The following is a 24,218-nucleotide window of genomic DNA, read 5'->3' as shown; positions in this document are numbered from 1 at the left end:
GACTCCACGCTCCCCTGTGTTTGCCGAATGGGCCTGTGGGCTCAGGGAGGCAAGACTTTATTACTTTTGAGATAATTTTCTCTTTTTTTTGTTTTGAGACAGTGTTGCTCTTGTTGTACAGGCTGGAGTGCAGTGTTGCGATCCTGGCTCACTGCAACCTCTGCCTCCTGGGTTCAAGTGATTCTCTTGCCTCAGCCTCCCAAGTAGCTGAGATTACAGGCATGCACCACCACACCCGGCTAATTTTTTTGTATTTAGTAGAGATGGGGTTTCACCGTGTTGGTCAGACTGATCTGGAACTCCTGACTTCAGGTGATCCACCCACCTCGGCCTCCCAAAGTGCTGGGATTATAGGTGTGTGCCACAATGCCCGGCCTCTTTTTTCTTTTTTTGAGATGGAGTCTCGCTCTGTCACCCAGGTTCAAGCAATTCTCCTGCCTCAGCCTCCCGAGTAGCTGGGATTACAGGCATGTGCCACCAGGTGTGGCTAATTTTGTATTTTTAGTAGAGACGTGGTTTCTCCATGTTGGTCAGGCTGGTCTCGAACACCTGACCTCAGGTGATCCACCCGCCTCAACCTCCCAAAGCACTGGGACACAGGCATGAGCCACTATGCCAGGCCTTTTTTCTTTCTTTCTTTCTTTTTTTTTTTTTTAATAGAGACAGGGTCTCACTATATTGCCTAAACTGGACTCCAACTCCTGGGCTCAAGTGATCCTCCCACTGTGGCCTCCCACAGTTGGGATTACAGACATGAGCTACTGCATTAAGCCAGGTTTTGTGTGTGTGTTTTTTGTTTAATTTTTAAAAATTATTTTATTTTTTTTGAGACAGTTTCTCACTGCATTGCCCAGGCTGAAGTGCAGTGGCGTGAACATGGTTCACTGCAGCCTCAACCTCCTGGCCTCAGGTGATTCTCCTGCCTCAGCCTCCCAAGTAGCTGGGTCCACAAGTGTGCACTACAGTGCCTGGCTAATGCCTAAATCATTTGTATAGACAGGGTCTCACTACATTGTCAAGGTGGTCTCCAACCCCTGGGTTCAAGTGATTCTCCCACCTCAGCCTCCCAGCCTGCTGGGATGACAGGTGTGGCCACCATGCCCGGCCTTTTTTAATTGTGGATTTGTTGCCAATATTTAAAACCTAGAAAGGCCAGGCGAGGTGGCTCACATCTGTAATCCCAGCACTCTGAGAAACTGATGTGGGTGGATCACTTGAGATCAGAAGTTTAAGACCAGCCTGGCCAACATGGCAAAACCCCGTTTCTACTAAAAATACAAAAATTAGGCCGAGCACAGTGACTCGCCCCTGTAATCCCAGCACTTTGGGAGGCCAAGGTCGGCGGATCACTTGAGGTCAGGAGTTCAAGACCAGCTTGGGCAACATAGTGAGACCCTGTGTCCCTAAAAAATGAAGAAGCAAAAAATCCCCACATGAAACAAACAAAAGAAGCAAAATTATAAAGCCTGTAAACCCAATCCTGCCTGCCTGCCACCTGGATTTGGCTGCCCCCCCCAGCACTGGGGCTCTGTGGTGAAGGTGACACTGGCCCAGCCATGGCACTCCCTGCCTCGAAGAACGCTCCTGCTGCTTGGCCAGGAGAGGGAAACCAGGACAGCCTTTGGGGAGTCTGACCTGGGGACATGGGTCTTCGATCCCAGCTCAAGAAGCCCAAAGCCTACAGGGCTGTGGCATACAGGGGAGTTTGTTTCTCTCCTGAGGTTTGGCTGCCCTGTGGATCCTGGGTTGTTGGAGGGGACAGAAATGGTCTCGGCAGGTCCCTGGCCCATGAAGGAGGAAAGAGCCCTCTTGGCCTGAGTCCTTGGCAGCAAGGGAGCCTCACCCAGGGTGTTACCAGCACTTTGGGTGGGTGAGACTCCCCTGCTACAGGGTGGCAGCAGCAGGCGGACGTGTCCTTGGGAGGCCAGCCGGGGCACCACCAGCATCCAGGGACTCAAGTAGCTTCCATGTGCTGCTTTGTCCTGGGAACCCAATGCAGTACCCACGCAGCCCCTCAGGTTGTACCCTCAACCCTGTGGCAGAGCCTCACCCGGTTGCCCTGCGCAGTGCCATCCTGGGTGCGGTAGGAGACCTGGGATTTGCCACTATCCAGGACACGCCGGATGACAGGAATGCGGGCCACCTGCTCCCCACGGCTGACCAAGTACTCCGGCTGCTCAAAGGACACCACCCCACTGGCTGCAAGGACCAAGGACCGGTCAGAGCGTGCCAGACCTAGTCCTTTCCCACCTCCTGCTCTCCCATGGCCCAGCCCAGCCCAGAATCCAGGAGTCCACTTGGTTCCCTCTAGGCATTGCCCTCTGGGAAGGGCACAGGAGTGGGACAGAAAATCCTTCCAGAAAAGGGTGAGGGGCCGGGCGTGGTGGCTCACGCCTGTAATCCCAGCACTTTGGGAGGCCGAGGCAGGCGGATCACCTGAGGTCAGGAGTTTGAGACCAACCTGGCCAACATGGGGAAACTCCGTCTCTACTAGAGCTGCAAAAATTAGTCGGGCATGGTGGCGCACGCCTGTAATCCCAACTACTCAGGAGGCTGAGGCAGGAGAATCGCTTCAACCTGGGAGGCAGCAGTTGCAGTGAGCCAAGATCACACCATTGCACTCCAGCCTGGGTGACAGCGAGATTTCATCTCAAGAAAAAAAAAAAAGTAAAGCTGGAACAAAGTGTCCTGCAGACATCCTGGAAGGGCCAGGGCAGAGGAAGGTCAGGCAGGGGCAGGACCAGAGACTGAGCTCTCAGCCCTGGGCCTGGAGCTGAGCAGGAAGAGGCCTGAGGCCTATGGCTTCAGGCGCAGGTAGGGAGGAGGGGTCAGATGTCCACGGAAAGATGCCTTGGCCCACCCCTCCTCTAGAGCGAGAGGAACAAGGGGCTGACCCCTTATGATGAAGCTAATAGAAGCTTCCATTTAATGAGCATTCACCACCAGGCACTGTGCCAAGATGAACAGCCACAGATTCTGTAAAAGAGCCCTTACCCATTTTACAGATGGAGAAACCAAGGCTTGCAGAGGTTAAGTGACTGGCCCAGGCCACGTGGCCAGGCCGCACTTCCACTTGAGCAGGAGTAACCCGTGCCCCCAAGCCACCGTCTGCCTCCCCCACTCTCCCTACCCTGACCCACCTTGCTCCTTGATGATGGTGATGTTTACCAGGCGGCGGCCGAGGGTGGCAGTGCCTGCGGGGATGTCAATGGCCTCCACCAGCAGCTGCTTCTCATCGTCGTCCTCAGGCCGGATGAAGAGGGGCACCCGCACGTCCACCAGCTCCACCCCCTCCTGGAACTCCACCATGCCCCGGGCGTCTGGGTGGCGGTTGGGAGGTGGTCAGATGTGGGTCATGGGGCCACATGAGTGGGAGGTACGAGGGGGTGGCACAAGGGACCCGTCCTCCTACCCTGGTCTGCAGTGAGGGTGTAGTAGCCAGGGGCCACCTTGAGCTCGTGGAAAGCCCTCTGTTCCACCTGCTTCTCCGTAAGCTTCAGAAGCGCCGGCTTGGCCGAGCGGGGTGCCATCAGCACTGTGTCCACAATGGTGTGGTCTTGCCTGGGCCGAGGGTGGAGGGTTCAGGCAGGGGAGGGGTCAGGCTGGCACCCGTTGTCCCTATGCCTCCTGCCTGTCTGTCCTCTCCCCTTTGGGGGCCAGGATATAAGTCAACAAGAAATGCAGGGTCTTCAGAGGCAGGCAGTGCTCCAGGCCCATGCCAGGCCCACGCCCCTTACCCTGCAGTCTCAGCCCAGCCATGGTGCCTCCCTGAGCCTCAGCGTCCTCCTCCATCAAGTGGGTTTCCCTGCCCACCTCCTCAAGAGCTGGACAGCAAAGATGCTAAGGGTGTGAGTGCTCAAGCCAGGCTGCTGCAGCCCCAGCCCTGGCTCTAATTCTCAACAGCTGAGTAACCTTGGGCAACTCACTTAACCCTTTTGAGCCTCAGCTTCCTAATCTATAAAATGGGAACAGCAGTGATATCTACCTCCCAGGCTTGAGGAGAGGGCTGAATAAGATAACCACACCAAAAGCCCTCAGGACGATGCCTGGCCTCTAGCAGGCCCGCAGAAATGCTGGTCAGCCATTCTTTTTATTAATTTTTTGAGATGGAGTCTCGCTCTGTCACTCAGCCTGAAGTGCAGTGATGCAATCTCAGCTCACTGCAACCTCTGCCTCCTGGATTCAAACAATTCTCCTACCTCAGCCTCCCATGTTCCTGGGATTACAGGTGCTTGCCACCACACCCAGATAATTTTTGTATTTTTAGTAGAGATGGGGTTTCACCATGTTGTCCTGGCTGGTCTTGAACTCCTGACCTCAGGTGATCCTCCCGCCTCGGCCTCCCAAAGTGCTGGGATTACAGGCGAGAGCCACCACTCCCGGCAGACTGTTCTTACTGATGGCCACGTGCTGTTATTCTAGCTCTGCTGTTTCTGCATCGAGACCCCCTCCTCACTCCCTTGCTCTCCCCTGAAGGGCCAGGACTTGGAGTAGGACCTGAGGAAAGAGGAGTGTGACCTGCTGGCCCATCCTCATGGTAAGCTGCCTGGCCCCCAGAGGTGCACCCAGGATCAGGGTCTTGGACCCTGGAGCAGATGGAGCTGGGCACCTGCTATATCGCTGGTGCTGGGTGGGGGACTGGGCTGATTCGCTTTTGCCCAGGGCTCTTGCTACTGCATAGCAAGCCCTTTTCATTAGCATTTGTTGAAGAAATGATCCAAGGAACAAATGAAGGTCTGAACCCATGACAGACACATCTGCCCCTCCCTTCCTATGGGATGGAGTTGGAGCAGGGACAGAGGATGCAGGTGGCTGGGCTGGGAACAGGCGGGCAGGACGTGGGGGCTGTCTCACTGAGTCTTCTACTCACTTTTTCCCGGCATTGGGCTGCTGTCTGTGGGAACAAATAGAACGCTGTGAGCCAGACAGCCCTGAAGTGGAGGCTGGATCTACCTGGGGGCTTCAGCTCCTGGAGTCGGTGGTTGGAGCGGCTCCCACACCCAACCCAGGTGCCCCAGGACTCACCGGAACTTGGTCTGCTGGAGCTTGTGAACACCAGAGATCTGTCTGTACACCTCGTTCAGCTGCCAGGCAAGGGAGGGGCGTGAGGCTGGGCCTAGGTGACCCCATGGCAAGCCCTCAGGCTGGGGTCCTGGGGAGCCTGGCAGGCTCTCTACCCAGAGGCCCTCAAGGTTAGCTGGGGCATGCCCCTCAGGGCCTCCTGCCCTCTGGAAACAGATCCCAGAATGCCCCCACCAGGCACAGGTCCAGAGAAGCCCCTTTCTAGAGAACAAATCTTGGTGCCACAGCTGCATTCGCTCTGCCCTGCCCACTCACCACCACCCACCCTCGAGCCCACACTGCCAGCCAGGCTTAGCTCCTGGGTCCTTACGTTCTCCTCCACCTCCTGACGAAGCTGGGTGCACTCTCGAGTGTCGGGCTTCAGCAGGTTCTCGGTGCAGAGGCGGGCCAGGCGCAACGACAGCCCATAGGGCACTAGAGGCAGGCAGTGGGAGGCAGTGAGACAGATGTGGTCAGCCCCCCAAATAACAGGCACCATAGAGCGTCCCTCCAGCAACCATGCTAGGATCAGGGCACGCCTGGCCAGCAGGCCATGCATGCAGAGGCATGGGGTTCATAGCGCCATCAGGATGGGGCAAAAGGTGGCTGAGCCCTGTGCCTGCACCCCACACCCAGAGAAGAGGCTTGCTGTGATCCCAGATCTGGAACAGAGGGCCCCAGGGGCACTGTCCAGAGCTGTGGCATCCAGCCCCGCCCTCACCCAGCTCCGTGGGGTTGATGCTGGCGGCATGAGTGGCAAAGCCAGGACGCTGCACGTTGTTGGTGACCTTCCAGCGGACCACGTCACGGCCCTTGAGGTTCCCACTGCGCAGCATGGGCGTGTCCAGGTGGTCCGAGGCCATCAGGTTCTGCCGCAGCATGTAGTGGTCTTCCTTGAAGCCCACCATGTGACCTGCAGGACGGGGTCCTCAGCATGGCACCCCTCCCTAGACCCACACAGCTCAACCTCATCAGGTGGGACCCCAGAGCCTCCAGCCTCTGCCGTTCCAGGCTCCGTCCCCGCTTCCCTCCACCCCAGCTCAGAAAAAGAGCAGTCAGAGCCCCCGCTGTCCATATGATGCCAGGCCCATACCTCGGTTGCAGCAAGGGAGAAGTGCCAGGCAGGCCTAGGAGACAAGGTGGGTGAGGGTGAGGCCAAAGACAGCTGCCCTGGCCCAGGTAAGCCCTTTCAGCCACCCACCCCATGCCAATAGTCCAGAGGGGTGACACTGCCTCCCCAGACACCAGAATATCCAGGTGGTGGCAGGGGTAAGCATGGCACACAGGGGCATAGAGGATGATGGGGGCAGAGGGCTCCCAAAATTTGTGCCATGGAACCCTCATCCTGCCAGGTGCTCGGGACAGGTTCTGTGGTCAGATTCACTTGGGACGCACTGAATGCATTCCCTCTGCCCCTCTTGCAGGTTCATTAGCCACAAGACTATATCAAAGGCTCTGAAAAGTCCTGCAGAAAAGAATTTTTTTTTTTTTTGAGACGGAGTTTCACTCTGTTGCCCAGGCTGGAGTGCAGTGGCACAATTTCGGCTCACTGCAACCTCTGCCTCCCAGGTTCAAGTGATTCTCCTGCCTCAACCCCCTGAGTAACTGGGAATACAGGCACCTGCCTCTACGCCCAGCTAATTTTGTATTTCTAGTAGAGATGGGGTTTCACCATATTAGCCAGGCCAGTCTGGTCTGGAACTCCTGACCTCAAGTGATTCACCGGCCTTGGGCTCCCAAAGTACTAGGATTACATGCGTGAGCTACCGCGCCTGGCCAGAAACTTGTTTCTTAAACCTTTTTTTTTTTTTTTCTTTTTGAGACGAGTCCCACTTAGTCACCCAGGCTGGAGTGCAGTATGTAATAAAATAGTTCACTGTAGCCTCAAACTCCCAGGCTCAAGCGATCCTCCTGCCTCAGCTTTCCAAGAAGCTGAGACGACAGCACACGCACCTGTGCCTGGCTCAAACCTATTTGATCACGTAACTCCTTTTCTATGTAATGCACGTTAATATCCCACAACACTGGGGGTTACTACAGAGTGTGGTCTCTGCTGCCTACAGCCCCCACCCTGAGCCATGCCATCCTCCACACTCCTCTCTCCTGTCGTTCTCCCCAACGACCGCCAGCTTCTGGCAGGCAGGGCCCTTCCTTCCCTGTTGTGGCTCTAGGCCCTTTGCACGTGGCTGATCCCAGAGCAGGTGCTCTCAGGGATCTGGCCACTGATGGCTGATGGAGCGGAGGTCCTGGGCGGGCGCTAGAGCTGGGGCAGATGTGGGCTCAGCTTGACTCAGCTCCTTCCGAGGACCATGCATTTATCACCTGCCTCTAGCCCCAATTTCTCCGTCTGCCATAGGGCATAGTGACCTTGGCCCACTGACCTCATGGGGTGGTGGGGGAAGGGGAAATGGAGTCATTGGACATGCTGTCATGACAGCATAATCAGAAACACTGAGCTGAGCCGAGGGGACGTTGGCAAGGGCTGCGCTGGGGGCTGGGGCTCCAGGATGACTAGGGCTGGTAGCTCATGGGCGTTATCGTCATTACTGTCACGGGAAGCTGGATGGGGTTGCTGGGGTTCTAGCCAAGGCAGGAGGGGCGATGGTTCGTGCTATGGGTCAGCCCCTTCTGAGAACTTTACTTCACTGATTTAAGCTTCAGCTCCACTTTCTGAGGTCAATTCTATGATCTTCATTTTATAGATGAGGGAACTGAGGCATGGAGAGACTAAGTAATTGCCCAGGGTCACACAGCTGGGACCAGAATCCAGACAGCTGGGCTCCATGGGCCTCTGGGTAGAAAGCTGCTGGAGTGGGGATGGTGGGTGGGCTGTTCCAGGAACCATGGGGAGGGCGGGACCCTGGGGAGGTGGGGACCCTGTTGGGGTGAGGACGCTGCGGAGGTGGGGACCCTGGTGGAGGGTGGGGGTCCTGTTGGGGTGAGGACCCTGTGGAGGTGGGGACCCTAGTGGGGGTTGGCAACCCTGGTGGAGGGTGGGGCCCTGTTGGGGTTGGGACCCAGGCAGGGGTGGGCTCTCACCTTGCAGCAGGCGCAGTACTTCCAGCAGAGCAGTAGCAGCAGGGCCAGGAGTGGCAGGAGGAGGAGGAGCAGGGGGATGAGCCACCAGAAGGAGCCAGGAGGGCAGTCTGGGGAGGAGAGGAGGCAGGGGAGGTGGTGCCTGTCCTCCCCACTGTGCTTTGGCAACAAGCCCCTCCCTGCGCCTGGACTACCAGCTCACCCTTCTTCCGATGCACCAGGACAGTGCTGTTGGGCCCGGGGGCACCATCGCCTTCCATGGTGTAGCTGTAGGTGCAGTCGTCATCCTCGTCCCGGAAGGAGCAGCGCACCACCACCTCCTCCGCTGTACCCACAGCCAGTCAGCAGGGTACCCAACCACACCCCTCCACCCCAGAGGACCCCAGGGTCTGGTGAGGGGGCCCTACTCTGGGACCCGCCTCACCCACTTCAGGGCCTCCGGGGGAAGAGTGGAAGTCCTGGCAAAGCTGTGCTCTCACCTGGCACAGGGACGGGTGAGGCAGTGCCTCCTGTGCTCAGGAGCGTCAGAGCCTAGAAACCTACCTCCCCCACCTCCCCGACCTGGACATCGCCCAGGAACTCGGTGTCCAGAAAACGTATCTGACCTCGAGGAGGGGAGGCTGCATGTCCCCACAGCCCGACCATGTACCCCTGCTGCGTTCATGCCCCTGCCCACTAAGGTGCCTCCCATAAGACTCCCTGGGCCAGACTGTGTCCCACCACCTGGGTTCTGTGCCTCCTGCCCAGGCTTTTACCCTCTTCTGGGACTCAGTGTCCTCTATCTGGGTTCTGTGGTCCTTCCCAGCTCCAGAGTGCCTGTCTGGATTGTGTGGCCTTAGCCCAGACTGCAAGACCATGCCCAGATGAGGACACCCCTGCCCTGTTGGATGACCCCTGCCAAGACTCTCAGCATCCCCAGCCCTCAGCCCTGCCCCTACCTCTCTTAAGCTCATCCACCATTTTGACCTTGAAGCTGCATTCCTCACACGTGTGCCCCTTCTTCTCCCCGGTGCCCCAGGCCTGGCACTGCACGCAGGAGCGTAGGTCCTCACAGAGACCCGGGTGGATCTTGGTGGGGAAAGGCGGGGCAGACAGACACTGTGTTGGAGCTCTGCCAGACCTAGGCTTCCCAAACCTCTTGCCCTTGGCCAGATTCTGTGGCATCAGGCTCAGCCCCTCCTCCCCACCCTGCCCTGTGCCTGGGGTTCCCACACCCACACCCCATAGGTCCCAGCCTCACCGCCGAGTAGTTGATCTCGCAGATGGTGTCCGTGTAGAGCGACTGCTGGTTGCAGTGGCAGCGGCCACACTCACAGTGGCCACGTCCATTACAGATGCCCTGGGGTAGCAGGGGGCATCAGTGAGCCAGCCGTGCCCCATCCCTGCCTGCTCCCCTCTCCTCTCTCCACAGGGTTCTCTCTAGAGAGCATGGGTGGTCCTGACAGACACAGTCTGTCTTATGCCCAGGCTTACCCCATTGCTGTCGATGCAGGTGGCATTGCTGAGGGGACAGTCACAGCTTGGGCCTGTCCAATCAGGCTCACACACACACTGGCCCATGGAGCAGCGTCCTCGGTCTGCAGAAAGGGACAGGGAAGGGAGATGAGAGCCACATCTGCACCTGTAGTGCAGGCTGCCCACCTGGCAGGGAGGACCTGTGGGAGCAGAGCTGTGGGAGCCAGGATGCCTCTAGCCTGGGGCAGAAGTCATCTCTTCCTCACTTTCCTAGAATCTCCTTCCCTCCATCTCTGCCTTCAACCTGTCTTCTACCTTCCACTCTGCAGCCAGAGTAATCATCTCAAAACAAATCCAATCATGTGACTCCTGTTCCCCTGGCTAAGAACCTCTAATGGGTCCTGGCCAATGTGATAAGGTCAGAAAAATAAATAAGATCTGTAAGCATTAGAAGGTAAGAAAACTCTTGGCCAGGCATGGTGGCTCACACCTGTAATCCCAGCACTTTGGGAGGCCAAGCCAGGTGGATCATCTGAGCTCAGGAGTTCAAGACCAGCCTGGCCAACATGGTGAAACCCTGTCTCCCCTAAAAATACAAATATTAGCTGGGCATGGTGGTGGGTGCCTGTAATCCCAGCTACTTGGGAGGCTGAGGCAGGAGAATCTCTTGAACCCAGGAGGCAGAGGTTGCAGTGAGCCAAGATCTCACCACTGCACTCCAGCCTGGGTGACAAAGGGAGACTCCATCTCAAAAATAAATAAAATAAATACATTTTAAAAATTGTTCTTATTTGCAAGTATCAGGAACATGTCACAAAGTATCCAGAAGAATCTACAGATAAATTATTAGGTTTCATAGGTGTATTTAGCAAGGTGGCTGGATAGAGGCTTAATATACAAAGAGAAAATGAAATTAAAACTTCCAGTGACTCCCTTTTGTCCAAAGGATAAAGTCCTGCCCTGGACTAGAACCGAAGCCCTTTGTACTCTGGCCCTGCCTCCTTTCCCTGAGGCATCTTCCTCCTTTTCTCTCTCATAACTCCCTCTGTGCCACATGTCTGCCTTTCTCCAGTGGTGCCCAGTTCTCTCTTCTGTTTCTCTGAGCACACTCAGGGACAGACAGTTAAAGAGAAGAAATGGTAAACAAAAGCAAGAACAGAAGAAAGAGTAGAAAAGCAGGGGCTTGGAAAGTATACAGTGGGTGTATCATAAGTATTTGATGAGTAGATTTTCATTCATCCTCTTCCATTTGACTACCAATCCTTCCATACGCCCCCTTGTCCAAGTTCTGTGACCCTGTCTCACTCTGATGTTCCTGGTCAGACTGCGTGCCTATGGCTTGGACCTGTGAGAATATAGAGGAAGCTCCAGGCCCTCCAGCTAGAAATTTAGCATCTTTGGGCCAGGTGCGGTGGCTCAGGCCTATAATCCCAGCACTTTGGGAGGCAGAGGTGGGCTGATCACCTGAAGTCAGGAGTTTGAGACCAACCTGGCTAACATGGTGAAACTCCTCTCTACTAAAAATACAAAATTAGCTGGGCACGGTGGCGCATTCCTGTAGTTGCAGGGGCTTGTAGTCCCAGCTATTCGGCTGCTGAGGCAGAAGAATAGCCTGAACCTGGGAGTCGGAGGAGCTGAGATTGTACCTTTGCACTCCAGCCTGGGTGACAAGAACAAAACTCCGTCTCAAAAAAAAAAAAAAAAGAAAAGAAATTTATCATCTTTGGAGAGAGGAAAGATCATCATGCCATACACCTGCCAACAATTGGAGGGTGGGTGAAACCCTAATGAGATAAGGGTGTGGAGAAGGGGGGTGGAAATAGAACTGAACTGCCAGAGAGAACCTCAGGGGAGATGGAATCTGAAAACCAGGGGAAAGTCCCACCAGCAGTGGCCGTGGGCATGGACGTTGCAGATGAGAGAAGTGAGGTCCAGGTTGGGGCAGGACTTGGGGGCAGCCGTCAGGCAGCCGAACAGAGTGGGGCTGGGCCTGAACTTGGGAATTCTGATTCCAAACCAGGCTCTCCCAACCTGGGTCCTGACAGGAAGTTCACACTCAAGGTCCACCCCTTCCCCCCTTCCCCCGCTGTCAGCACTGGCCACAGCCATCGAGCTCACCATTGCAGAGGAACCCAGAGGTGCGGGGACACTGGAAGTTGTCATACTCGCAGAACTGACCCTCGTAGCGGCCTTCACCATAGCACACACAGTGCCCGCACTGGCACTCCCCATGGCCTGAGCACGGCTTGTCCTCGCCCTCCCGCAGGCAGGGCTGTATGTCACTCAGAGAGCCGGTGGAACAGTTGCAGGTCTGGCCACTCCTGAAGGAGGAACCGGTCACTTCCCCAAAACAGCCCAGGGGGAAGGCTGGGGCTTTTACTGTCCCATTTTATTTTTATTTTTTTAGACAGAGTTTCGCTCTTGTCACCCAGGCTGGAGTGCAATGATGTGATCTTGGTTCATTGCAACCTCTGCCTCCGGGGTTCAAGCAACTCTCCTGCCTCAGTCTCCTGAGTAGCTGGGATTACAGGTGCCCACCACCATGCCCAGCTAATTTTTGTATTTTTTTTAGAGACGAGGTTCACCATGTTGGCCAGGCTGGTATCGAACACCTGACCTCAGGTGATCCACCCACCTCAGCCTCCCAAAGTGCTGGGATTACAGGTGTGAGCCACCATGCCTGGCCTGCTGTCTGATTTTACAGACGAGGAAACTGAGGCTCTGAGAGGGCTGAGGCAACTCCAAGTCAAGCAGTCAGAAGTAGCTGAGCTGAGACGTAAACCCCAGTGCCCTGTCACCCCTTCCAGTGTCCTTTCCTCACTGCTATGCCTCAAGTCGTGACAAGCTCATCCAGTGTCCTGAAGCTAAAGCGCTCACTGCCGTGTGTTTACCAGCTCTCTTCTGATTAGGTAATAGGACACATGACTGAGAATACCAAAGGCATGGAGTGATAAGGAAGTCTCCCTCCTGTGCCTGTCCCCCAGTATTCAGACCCCAGCTCCAGTAGCCACCCCTGTCTCAATCCCCGCACCTTTTTCTAGAGATGGCCCATATGTCTCTATTTCAAAGTGCTGGGTTTGACCAGTAACTGGGTGTGCCCTCCCTCAGCCGTTTCTTTGATTGCCGCCCCACCCCGGCCAGGTGTACAAGGTACATGCAGGGTCAGGTCCCTGCAGGAGCCTAGACTTCCCATCAGGGGCCACTGGTGTCCTGAGCGCCCAACTCCCTTCCCCACTCACCAGCCCTCGCTGCACACACAGTGTCCACACATGAAGTCTCCGTTGAAGCTGCAGCGAGCTGAGCGCACCTCTTTTTGCTGGAATCAGACCATGGTGGGGTGCATTGGGGGGGCAGGCCTGGGGCCAATGGACCCTTCTGCTGCCCTCTGTGCCTTGGGACACCCCACATGGGAGATGGGGCACAGGAGTCCTGCTTCATTCATTAGGACCCCAGGGTGCTTGGCTCAGCTCTCCCCTCCTGCCCAGTGGAGCTATGTCGTACCAGCTCGCAAGGGCATACGTCACAGATGATGCCCACGTCCATCTTGAGGCCATCGGAGAAGGAAGGTTTCAGATGGATGTTGCCCTTCTGGTCCTCCTCCGGCAGCTGGCACACATGCGTCCCATCCACGTGCTCGATGGCCCGAAGCTGCACCTGGTACATGCCCTGCAGGGACCCTGTGGTCAGCCAAGGCAGGCCCAGCCCCAAGGACCAGAGGGCCACCGGTGCCTGAAGTTTCTAGGAGGTGTCTGGATCCCTGACACGAGCTCCTGCTCACCTCCGTCAGGGCTGAAAACTCCCTCCTTCCCAGCACAGTCACAATCACAGTGACAGTGACAGTGGCTGGGGCCTCTGGGCTTCGTGACACTAATCCATTTACTGCCCTAGCAAGCCTCAGAGCTTGATGCTCACACACAGAGGAAGCCAACAGGCAGAGGGGCATGCCGGGCTCATGGAAACGGCTGGCCCCAGGGAGTTGCACCCAGGCCTGCCTGACGCCAAGGGTTTCAGACGATTCCGCTCCAAGAGGGGTGCGATGCCTGTCCCCTACCCTGCTGCCCCCACAGAGGCGTACCACTTCCCCCCGCCGGATGTGAAAGGACCCTGTCTTCGTCTTCTGGAACATCTTGGAAGTGACCTCTGTCCGAAGGCCTCGGGGGCTATCTAGGGCCCGGATGTCCAGGTTGGAGCGGATGCGCTAAAGGAAGAAGGCGGTGGTCGGTGCTCTGCAGGGGGCCTGGCTGCACTCCACCCACCTTCATGTGCGGCTGGTGTCATGTGGGGTATCACAGAGCCTGTAGGAGCCAGGGCCAGGCTCAGGTGGCCCCTTTGGCCTCAGGGATAGCCAGAGACCCTTTCTCACCAGCCTGTCCCAGACCCATTTCTCCACCATGACCCAAGACACCCCTTGCCCACCTCCCACCCTGTCCCAGAAGGGCTCAGACTCCGGAGCCTGAGCTGCCCTCACATTGAAGGCCTCCTCCAGCAGTTCCACAATGTTGGATGAGTCCTCCTGCAGCACCCCCAGTGAGGAGACTGGGAAATAGGTGTGAAGCTTCTGTGGGAGAGAAGGCCAGGTCTCAGGCTAGGCAGCTCCCTGAATCTGAACAGCTCTGGGATTCTCCCCACTTTGAGGATGGGGAAACTGAGGCATGGAACCTGCTGTGGTGTTACAGAGCCTACCCTCTTAGCCCCATCTGCTTGGGACTTGGGGTAGAGGATGGGCACATGACCTTCCCTTCCCATTAGGGTCCACTCTTGGGGTGCCCAAATGCTTTGGGAAGGGAGGAAGGAAGAAAGGAAAGGAAAGGGAAGAAGGGAGGAAGGAGGGAGGGAGGAAGGGAGGGAGGAGGGAGGGAGGAGGGAAGGAGGAAGGGAGGGAGGGAGGGTTGCCTGAGAAACTCCATGGACCTCTGGCCTTGACCACCTCCCGCCATGGGTCCCCAGCTGCGTACCTCGTAGTAGCTATAGGAGTAGTTGGTGACAGCGAAGATGGGGATGATGTTGTGCTTGGCAAGCAGGCGCACCAGGGTGGGCACCGATGGGTAGTCCTGGGTCCTGTACTGGGTGTAGCTGCCTGTGGCATCCAGGTGGCACCGTTCATCATTTCGGTTCATGATGCCAGCCAGCACATTGGCACCGTCAGCCTCATAGTGGAAGGCTGACTCAGTAGAGAAGACTAGCAGGTGGGTGCTGTCTGGGCGCCAGCCAATGTCCCTCTGGGGAAGGCAAAGTGGGGCATGCCCACTGAGCAGGCTGCCTGCTGACACGCAGCACAGCATCATAGAGGATGGGGAACCAGGGTCCCAACACGGGGCCGGGCTTAAGCCACTGGAGTCACAGCAAGTGCCATCATGAAAGTTGTATGTGACAGCAGATGACTGAGTGACAAGGCTGAGAAAAATGAACCAGAGATGCAGCCCCCCCCAAGTAGCTGGGGCCACAGGCATGCACCACACCTAGTTAATTTTTGTGTTCTCTATAGAGATGGGGTCTTGCCATGTGGCCCAGTTGGTCTCAAATCCTGGACTGAAGTGATCCTCCTGCCTCAGCCTCCCAAAGTGCTGAGATTACAGGTGTAAGCCACCAAGCCTTGGCTTGCTTTGTTTTCTAACTTATTAATAAGGGTATCTTATTTTCTTTTTCTTTCTTTTTTTTTTTTTTTTTTTTGAGATGGAGTCTTGCTCTGTCGTCCAGCCTGGAGTGCAGTGGTGTGACCTTGGCTTACTGCAACCTCTGCCTCCTGTGTTGAAGCGATTCTCCTGCCTTAGACTCCTGAGTAGCTGGGATGACAGGCACACGCCACCATGCCTGGCAAATTTTTGTATTTTTAGTAGAGACGGGGTTTCACCATGTTGGCCAGGCTGGTCTCGAACCCATGATCTCGTGATCCACTCGCCTTGGCCTCCCAAAATACTGGGATTACAGGCATAAGCCATTGCCTGTATACAGCCATGGGTGAAAATAATACAGCCATGGGTGTATTTTCTAAATGAACAAATGGATGTACATATCAAAGAACTGGCTTCTTTGGATACCCAGAACAGCTGGAGACTGGGCAGCTAGTGGAGCAGGGTACCCCAAAGCCCAGGTCTGCATTGCAGGCTGATACGAAACCAGGCTATGACTGCTCAGGCCAGGGGACTGTGGCTCCCAGCACATCTGAACCCAGATTATAACTGAGGACCATTCACAGAGTCTGAGCTTGTCTTAGGGCAAAGGGGTCGCAGGCTCCCGGGCTTCCCCTCAGGGCCTGTGAGCCTGGCACCAAAGCAGGCCAGGGGGCAGCTCAGGGCCTTGCCCAGAAGCGCTCACCCCTGGCCTGGGCTGGCAGCGCCCTTCCCGGTGCCCACCGTGCACACGGCTGTCTGCAGGATGGCATCGAAGCCGCCCTCAGGAGCATCCAGATTGCCCGAGATCCGCTCTCCCTGCAGTTTATTCCGAAACTCATCCACATCTTCTGTGAGGCTGATGACGTTCTTGAAGGAGAATGGGGGGTCGCTGTTGGGCCAGGGCTCCTTCAGCCTGGGCAGAGGTGGGAGGAAGAGAGAGCATCAGAGGGGATGACACTGTGGACTCCAGTGCCCCTGGCTTGTTTCAACTAGGAGAATTTTTTTTTTTTTTTTTTTGAGACTGAATCTTGTCTGTTGCCCAGGCTGGAGTGCAGTGGTGCCATCTCGGCTCACTGTAACCTCCTCCACCCAGGTTCAAGTGATTCTCCTGCCCCAGCCCTCCAAGTAGCTGGGATTACAGGTGGCCACCACCATGCCCAGTTAATTTTTGAATTTGTATTTGTCTTTTTAAATTTATTTTATTTTATTTATTTATTTATATTTTTATTTTTTTATGAGACGGAGTTTCGCTCTTGTTGCCCAGGCTGGAGTGCAATGGTGTGATCTCAGCTCACTGCAACCTCCACTTCCTGGGTTCAAGTGATTCTCCTGCCGCAGTCTCCCAAGGAGCTGGGATTACAGGCGCCCACCACCACTCTTGGCTAATTTTTGTAGTTTTTTAGTAGAGACAGGGTTTCGCCATGTTAGCCAGACTGGTCTTGAACTCCTGAGCTCAGATGATCCACCTGCCTTGGCCTCCCAAAGTGCTGGGATTACAGACATGAGATACCCCACCCAGCAGTAGAAGAATTTTAAGACTGTGGGTGAGAGATGAGCGGGGGTCACATGGCCCGGACCCCTGCCTATGCGAGGGGCCCACCCAGTCACTCACTTCTCAGGCCTCATGTCCGTCTGCGGGACGCTGACTTTGTCCACAAACTTGCCAAATCCAATAGTGTAGTCGCTGGTGAGCCGGCTCAGGACTTGAGCTGGGGTCAATAAGACAGAGGGGGATAGCTGAGCCCTGATGCCCCCATTCCACGATGTTCCCCATAAATGTATAAACATGGGCCCCCACGAAGGGCTGGCTCAGAAAGAAGGAAGAGGGAGGTTAACACTTTGCATGCTGGACAAAGGTTCTTGCTCAGAACATCGCCTGTTCCTATTTATGGATGGGGGGATGGGACTGGGAGGCTGGCGTTATGCATATGGCAAGGGCAGGGTGGCTGGGAATGCAACCCAGCTCTGTCTGAAGAGCAGAATCTTCCCCACAGCCTCGTGGCTGGGGGTGCCCTCTTTGTCAGGGCCAGATGGCTCCACTGCCTGCTTGCCCTGGGCCTTCTCTGAAGTCCCCCATGGTGAGTAGGGTCTGGCTGGGATTATTCCCTTGAGAATGGAAGGGAAGGTTTTTAGGGGCTCAAACGTCCTGTGTTTCCTTCTGGGTGGGTGCAGCTGTCCTGAGTCCTGGCCTCCCAAGCAGACACCCACTCTGTTCCCCTCCTACCCTGCTGTCCTCCACTCTGGCCCCGCCATACCCAGGTTCTGCCCCATCTTCTTGAGGTTATCCAGATCATCAGACATGGAGTTGGAGAAGTCCATGAGGATGTACAGGTCCACGGGGCTCTCCAGGGGCTCGAACACCTCCAGCTCAAAGTGCTGCTCCTCACCGGGCCGCAGCCGGACCCGCAGGCCCTGGGGGGATATCTGGCTGCGATGTAGGGTGGTGTCGATCTGGGTCTCCTGAAGCCAGTGGAAGGGGACAGCTGGCTGGAGGGTCACTCCGGAGGCCCGATAGGAGCCCAGCCTGGCCAAGGGGCCCACTGCACCCCCATAAACAGCCAGGTTGAGCATGGTGAGCCCCCGGCCCCCCCAGGCACCTCTGTGATCTGGAAGCTGCTCTCCATGACCATGATGCTCTCCCGCTGGCAGCCTGAGGCGAGCAGCTCTGCCCGGGTGTTGCAGCGCCGGTCCCTGAACATCTGGCCAGAAGGACAGGGGGTCAGCAGGGGCAGCATCTATCCCCTGGCTGCCCCGATACCAGATTCATTTCCACCAGCGAGTCCCGACCCTTGCCTTTTCCACACCCTCCCCTGGGCCAGGTCCTCACCTCATCTGTGCAGTAGGCGCAGTCCTTGTCCACACGAATGCACTCGGTGCAGCTCTTCACCGGGGCCTTCTTGCAGCGGTTTGCTGGGGGGCAGAGGTGGGCACGTGCATGGGGGAGGTGCTCAGCAAAGGCAAGCCCTTTCCCGCTTGCACCTTCACCTTCAGAGGTGAGGATTCCCTCCCTATGTTATTTATATATTTATTTTGGTTTGCTGCTGTTGTTGTATCTTTATTTTATTTTACTTTATTTTTGAGATGGAGTCTTGCTCTGTTGCTCAGGTGGAAGTGCAGTGGTGAGATCTCGGCACACTCCAACCTCCGCCTCCCAGATTCGAGTGATTCTCCTGCCTCAGCCTCCTGAGTAGCTGGGATTACAGATGTGCACCACCATGCCCGGCTAATTTTTGTATTTTTAGTAGAGTCGGGGTTTCACCATATTGGCCAGGCCAGTCTTGAACTCCTGACCACAAGTGATCTGCCCCGCCTCAGCCTCCCAAAGTGCTGGGATTACAGGCATGAGGTACCGCGCCCCAGCCTGTATTTTAATTTTATTTAGTTTTGAGATACGGTCTTGCTGTGTCGCACAGGCTGGAGTGGGGTGGCATGATTATAGCTCACTGCAGTCTCGGCATCCTGGGCTCAGGCAATCCTCCCACCTCAGCCTCCCAAGTAGCCCAGCTAATTTTAAAGTCTCAGATCTGGCAGACTTTCCTCAGCCTTCCCTGTTACCTTTGATGAGCTGCACCTGGCACCAGGCCCTTTTCAGGTCCCTCCTCCATCACAGCTCACGCCTCACAGTGAGACCACGGCCACATGGCCTGTCTGTGCTCTGAGCCTCCTCCAAGGTGAAGGGAACAATGTCTTAGATACCATGGTAGCCCCAGCGCCTAGCACACCCTGCACTTAGTAGGCCCTCAGTAACGAATGAGGCAAAACTCTAGATTTCCCCCAGAGGTTATAGGGATTCCCCTTGGTTCTGCTCTGTTAAAAATCACAGTGAGGACCTACTATGTGCACCTGGTATCCACAGTAAGTGGCCTCCTGGGCTTCAGGCAATGGTGTACTGGTCGTGTTTAACAGTGGCTCTGGTGGCCAGTGCCATGGCTCACACTTGGGAGGCTGAGGTGGGAGGATTGCTTAAGCCCAGGAGTTTGAGACCAGCCTGGGTAACATAGTAAGACTCTGTCTCTAAAAACAATTTTTTTTTTTGGGACGAAGTCTCACTCTGTTGCCCAGGCTGGAGTGCAGTGGCATGATCTCAGCTCATTGCAACCTTGAGGTTCAAGTGATTCTCCTGCCTCAGGCTCTTGTGTAGCTGGGATTACAGGCACCTGCCACCACACTCAGCTAATTTTTTGTATTTTTAGTAAAGAAGAGGTTTCACCGTTACCCAGGATGGTCTTGACCTCCTGACCTTGTGATCCACTCACCTCAGCCTCCCAAAGTGCTGGGATTACAGGCATGAGCCACCGTGCCTGGCCAAAACAATCGTAAAAAATTAGCCAGGCATAGTGGTGCATGGCTGTGGTCTTAACAACTCGGGAGAGTGAGGTGGGAGGATTGCCTGAGCCTGGGAAGTCCAGGCTGCAGTGAGCCATGATGGTAGCACTGCACTCTGCCTGCACGATAGAGCAAGAGCATGTTTCTATATAGATATTGAATTAAATAAATACACAAAGAACAATGGCTCTGGTCTCTGGTGGGTGGGGGGCCTTGACGTGTAGTGTTTGCCAATTTCTGTGATGTAAACATTTCCATCATTTGGTCTATTTCAAGCCAGCAGCAGGACCCCCACTGACAGGCAAAATTCAAGTGGTAGGAGCTGGCCCCAGTAATTTGTCCACTGGTGACACTCAGAGAGCAGGTGACATGTCAGCTGTCTCTCTCTTCTCCAAATTCCTATAACCTTTTTTTTTGAGACAGAGTTTTGCTCTTGTTACCTAGGCTGGAGTGCAATGGCGCGATCTTGGCTCACCACAACCTCCGCCTCCTGGGTTCAGGCAATTCTCCTGCCTCAGCCTCCTGAGTAGCTGGGATTACAGGCATGCACCACCATGCCCAGCTAATTTTTTGTATTTTTAGTAGAGACGGGGTTTCACCATGTTGACCAGGATGGTCTCGATCTCTTGACCTCGTGATCCACCCGCCTCAGCCTCCCAAAGTGCTGGGATTATAGGCGTGAGCCACCGCACCTGGCCTCAAATTCCTATAACCTTCTTGACTCCACCTCTGAGGCCTCAGTGCATCCTCTGGGTGCCTCAGTTCTGAGTGGGCGTCTCCTCTCTCCTTTAGACACAGCCTCCTTCCCTCCTATTCTCAGGCCTGGTGGCCAGGACTCAAGATTCTCTGGGCTGCAGAGTTTAGGGCCTCAAGTGTTCCAGCCCTGGAGGTGGGCAGTGGTCAGCTGCTGAATGGCCAAGAGTGTTTAGGTGAGACCCCGTGAGACCTGCATGCAAGGGCAATGTCTGCCCAAGGTGTGCCCCTGCCAGGAGGAGGGTTCAGAACAGTGTGGACTCACCCAAGGCCCCAGAGAGGCTGGCGCTGATCAAGGCTGCCAGTAGCAGCCTGGCCCATGGGCTGGGGTGTGGCCCTGCCATCCTCTTCCTCCTGCAGAACAGCAACAATTGACACATGAGGCCTCAGCAGCCATGGCCGGTGCCATCAGCTGCCTCCCACTGCACAGCTGTGGAAACTGAGGCTCTGAGAGCACCAGTGATGTGACCAAGGGCACCCAGATGTGAGAGGCAGGGCTCTGGGCCTCTAACTCCTGCTTTTTCTGCTGCCCTGTTCCGTACCATCCCCAAAGTGGCTGAATGCCCTGTAGGCCTGTGCCCTGCCCAGGAGGGCCCTGTCCAGCCTTCAAGGACTCTGGTTTGTAAGCCTGTCCCAGTGCCAGGCCTCTCGGCACTGGGCTCCCTGAGGACAGAGCTGGGTTTATTCTTTGCCTTTCAGCCCCCAGTGGGCCTGGGTCAGGATTGGCCATGATGGGTCAACCAATGAGGGGGCCCTCCTAAGAAGGGGTCATGGCTCTGCCTCCTGCTCCCTCTGTCCTGGCCCACTTACCCTTTGGTGAGGGTGGCGCAGATGGGAAGAGAGGGGCCCCTCCCAATACCTGGGGCGGGGGCCATGCAGTGGCTTGCTGCACGGGGCTGTCTCACAGTGACTGCCCGGCCCATCAGGGTGGGGTCTGAATCCTCTGCCCTACCCTGTACCTCTGTCTGCCCCAGAATTAGGTTTTCGGGGACCCCCAAGCCGTTCACCCTTTCACAAGTTAGCCCAGAGTGAGACCCCCGCACACACACTGCGGCTCTCCAACCAGACATCCCCAGCAGCTGTGGGTTCACTATTAAACCATCCTAAGTCCTCAGCAGCCTTCAGGGCAGGCCTGGGCATCCCTGAGGTCCTCTAAGAGATGTGCAGCCTGAAGGCCTGGGCAAGAAAAGTGGCTGGCAGCAGAGTCACCTGGGCCTTCAGGCCTGGGGCAAAGGTGAGCACCATGTCTTTCTCTAGGGCCAGGTCTCCCAGAGGCCCAAGCCTCCGCTATGCCCACTGGCCCTCCCACCTTGAATCCTTTCTCAGCCCAGCTTGTGGGGCAGCGGCGGCCCCAGGGTCTGTGGGCTAAGGTCCCTGAGGTGCTGAAGAAGCCCTTCTCAGGCCAAGGTCAGGAAGGCATTGCCTGCCTGTAAGGCGTGCAGCCTGGAGGAGGCCACAGCAGCGCCCACACATGCAGGGCAGACAGATCAGGAGGCAGCCCTGAGCCAACAGGGAAGGGTGGGGACAGCGGGGTTCCTAGAGGGAAATGACTTCCTTGCAGCCTCGGGGTGTAGGTGCCACACCCACATGCTACACAATGCAGACTGCAGGCTCAGGCCTCCCAGACATCATTACACAGGCAGGTACAGGCCTGGAGAGCCAGCCCAGCTCTTCCTCCCACTCCCTGTGGCCACAGCCCTGCAGGCAGTGCTGATTTCACCACCGTGACTGCCACATGCGCCCCGGGCTTCACGGAGGTGATTGCTCAGCACAGGAGCCCGGCATGGAGATGCTTGTGTTATACCGGTTTCCCAGATGAGAGACCGGGCACAGAGGCTGTGGGGCTTCCCCATCCTGCAGTCAGCATTGGGAGGCCAGGACCAGACCCCGCTCTGCAGACCTGCCTTTAACCTCCATGGCAGCCTCCATGAGGAGGCTATAAAATGGCAGTTAGAGGGCTGGCGAGGCACCCGAGTGTGTGGCTTGACCGAACTTGTTTCAAAAGTTTTAAAAGTAGGAGCCAATGTTAGAAGCAATGAGATTTCACATAAAAGGAATTGGTGTTAACATGTGTCATGATGGGCCTGGCCCAGTGCTCAGGACACCCACTCTCCGGACAGCCCGGGCGCCACCAGGCTGCCCTGACTGTATGTACCAGCCAGTCCCGGGAGTGTGTGACTGCTGCCCTGAATGCCATCACACTGCAGCACAGGCAGCTTGCCCACACAGGGACACACACAGACACACACACACACACACACACACAGGCCATGCCCACCTGCCATCAGATTCAGAGCTCCCTGGCCCCCATCCCAACCCTTGGGGATACCTCTGGGCACATCTACTCCTGCCCACCACCCCCTCCTGCTGTCACATCTCCTTCCTTCACCCTCGGGGCAGCTGCCCAGAAGTCTGGAGAGCCCAGGCCCTTGGCTGCTCTGTCATCCCCTAGAAATCAGGGCCAAGAAGACAGACATGCCTCCCCTGCTGTCGCTCCTGCTGTCCTCCCCTTGGCCCCCAGGATGGAGACTCCAATCCTTCACTGCCAGCTCTGTTGGGGACAGCAACAATCATGCCACTTGTGCCTGGTACTTGTCCTCAGGGTGTGGCAAGGCCATGGGGGAGGAGGAGGAACCCTGTCTCTGCCCCTGGGAGTCACCAGGAGCCCCAGAGCCCCAGTCCCAGCCAGAGGCCACCCCAGGGGCCGGGGCGTGGGAAAGAGGGCCAATGCTGCAGGAGGTGGCAGCGTTGGGCACAGCCCCGGGGCTGTTGGGTGAGGCCAGTAGAGCTTCCTGAAGGAAGGCGCCTGCGGCCGACTTTGGGAGGAGGGCAGGCCTGTGCTTAGCCAAGAGAAAAGGAAAATCAGGGACTCCCCAGCACCAGATGGACTGTGGCACCGCACGCAGCAGGCCTTGCCTGGAGCAAGGAGGATGTCTGCCTCTCTACTTTTAAAAGTAGGAGCCAGTGTTAGAAACAACGAAATTTCACATAAAATCAGGAATGTGGGTTTATCATCAGATGTGCCATGATGGGCTGGACCCAGCACTCAGAGTGGCTTCTCCTCCACCTTCTTTGCAAACCCTAGAAGGGGCCCAACCCCACAGGCCTGCCAGCCACCGACCTCTGCCTACTTCTCCCGCAGGCGCACCAAGGGGCTCCTTTGACCTGGAGGTCTGATGGGCACCACGCTTCTCCAGCAGCCCTGTCCCTCGGCTCCCAGCTGCCCCGGTGCACTCCGGCGAGGCTGGTCACCTGTCCTGGGCAGTGTCGACGGAGGGACCCGGGCCTGCCAGCCTTCAGGGAGGGGAAGGGGAGACAAAAGCCACCGGCTCCGCCCGACCAGCTCCCCTGCGCTGCTGCCCGGCTGGGGCGGGCACTCACCCTCTCCCGGGCAGCCCTGGACCTACCTCGGCGCAGAATTATGTCCTCTGCGGCTGCCGCTAGGAGATGGGGCTACAGCGCGCGGACTAGCCGGGACGCTCCGAGAGCAGGCGCGGGCGGGGACGGGGCGGGTAGCGCTTTATGGGGCGGGCGCGCAGGTAGGAAGGAGGCGCTGGTGAGTCAGGCGGGCCGCATTCCTTCGCGCCGCGCGCACCTGTCGGGGCAGGAGCTGGGTGCCGCCACCGCGGCCGCCGCCGGGTCCGACCCCCGGAAAGGGCTGCGGCTCCCGCCGCGCCAGCCCAGCGCCCCGATCGGCCAGCGGCGGGGGCCGGGGGAGGAGCCACCGCTCTCCCTCTCTCTCCGGTCCGGCCCCGGGCGCGGGGCCTCCCCACCCCTCCAGGCTCCGGGCTCCAGGCTCCGTGCGCGGGCTGCCCCGGGCTGGAGGGGGCCCCTTAGCTCCCCGCCCGCACGGGAGCCCTCCTTGCTCCGACTCTGGTCGGCGAGCCACCGCCGGCTGGACTGTGCTACTGCTGCCCCGACGGCTGTCAGCCGCGCGCCCCCCTCCTTGATCCCAGTGCCAGCGCGAGGCGTGGG

The 24,218-nt window shown here is 56.9% G+C and overlaps 1 protein-coding gene across 9 annotated transcripts in view; it reads right to left on the bottom strand.

The window, feature by feature from the left end:
- Window positions 1-23,738, bottom strand: part of ITGB4 (integrin subunit beta 4) — a 36,221-nt gene extending 12,483 nt beyond the window's left edge. For 5 of the 9 annotated variants that reach the window (XR_013535993.1, XM_035301773.3, XM_035301775.3 and 2 more), the window contains exons 1-26: window positions 23,651-23,738; window positions 20,509-20,597; window positions 17,992-18,074; window positions 17,762-17,863; window positions 17,420-17,624; window positions 16,777-16,873; window positions 15,906-16,077; window positions 14,508-14,771; window positions 14,021-14,110; window positions 13,628-13,750; window positions 13,054-13,218; window positions 12,792-12,868; window positions 11,671-11,873; window positions 9,571-9,674; window positions 9,338-9,436; window positions 9,036-9,165; window positions 8,300-8,422; window positions 8,101-8,207; window positions 6,155-6,188; window positions 5,783-5,974; window positions 5,393-5,496; window positions 5,026-5,084; window positions 4,871-4,894; window positions 3,413-3,561; window positions 3,141-3,320; window positions 2,051-2,199 (exon numbers count right to left, since the gene is read on the bottom strand). Coding sequence is in view for 8 of the 9 variants with exons in the window: in XM_035301773.3 (XP_035157664.1) it covers window positions 2,051-2,199; window positions 3,141-3,320; window positions 3,413-3,561; window positions 4,871-4,894; window positions 5,026-5,084; window positions 5,393-5,496; window positions 5,783-5,974; window positions 6,155-6,188; window positions 8,101-8,207; window positions 8,300-8,422; window positions 9,036-9,165; window positions 9,338-9,436; window positions 9,571-9,674; window positions 11,671-11,873; window positions 12,792-12,868; window positions 13,054-13,218; window positions 13,628-13,750; window positions 14,021-14,110; window positions 14,508-14,771; window positions 15,906-16,077; window positions 16,777-16,873; window positions 17,420-17,624; window positions 17,762-17,863; window positions 17,992-18,074; window positions 20,509-20,587 (3,114 nt within the window). In the remaining variant the exon portion in view is untranslated. Of the gene's footprint in view, window positions 1-2,050; window positions 2,200-3,140; window positions 3,321-3,412; window positions 3,562-4,870; window positions 4,895-5,025; window positions 5,085-5,392; window positions 5,497-5,782; window positions 5,975-6,154; window positions 6,189-8,100; window positions 8,208-8,299; window positions 8,423-9,035; window positions 9,166-9,337; window positions 9,437-9,570; window positions 9,675-11,670; window positions 11,874-12,791; window positions 12,869-13,053; window positions 13,219-13,627; window positions 13,751-14,020; window positions 14,111-14,507; window positions 14,772-15,905; window positions 16,078-16,776; window positions 16,874-17,419; window positions 17,625-17,761; window positions 17,864-17,991; window positions 18,075-20,508; window positions 20,598-23,364; window positions 23,538-23,650 lie in introns of all 9 variants that reach the window. The other 4 variants (XM_035301774.3, XM_078374659.1, XM_078374660.1 and 1 more) reach the window with 1 other exon arrangement.
- Window positions 23,739-24,218: the final 480 nt, after the last annotated feature.

Source organism: Callithrix jacchus, chromosome 5, assembly GCF_049354715.1.
Source record: "Callithrix jacchus isolate 240 chromosome 5, calJac240_pri, whole genome shotgun sequence".
NCBI lineage: Eukaryota > Metazoa > Chordata > Mammalia > Primates > Cebidae > Callithrix > Callithrix jacchus.
The sequence above is the reverse complement of the archived record's forward strand: the minus strand, read 5'-3'. Positions and strand labels throughout refer to the sequence as shown.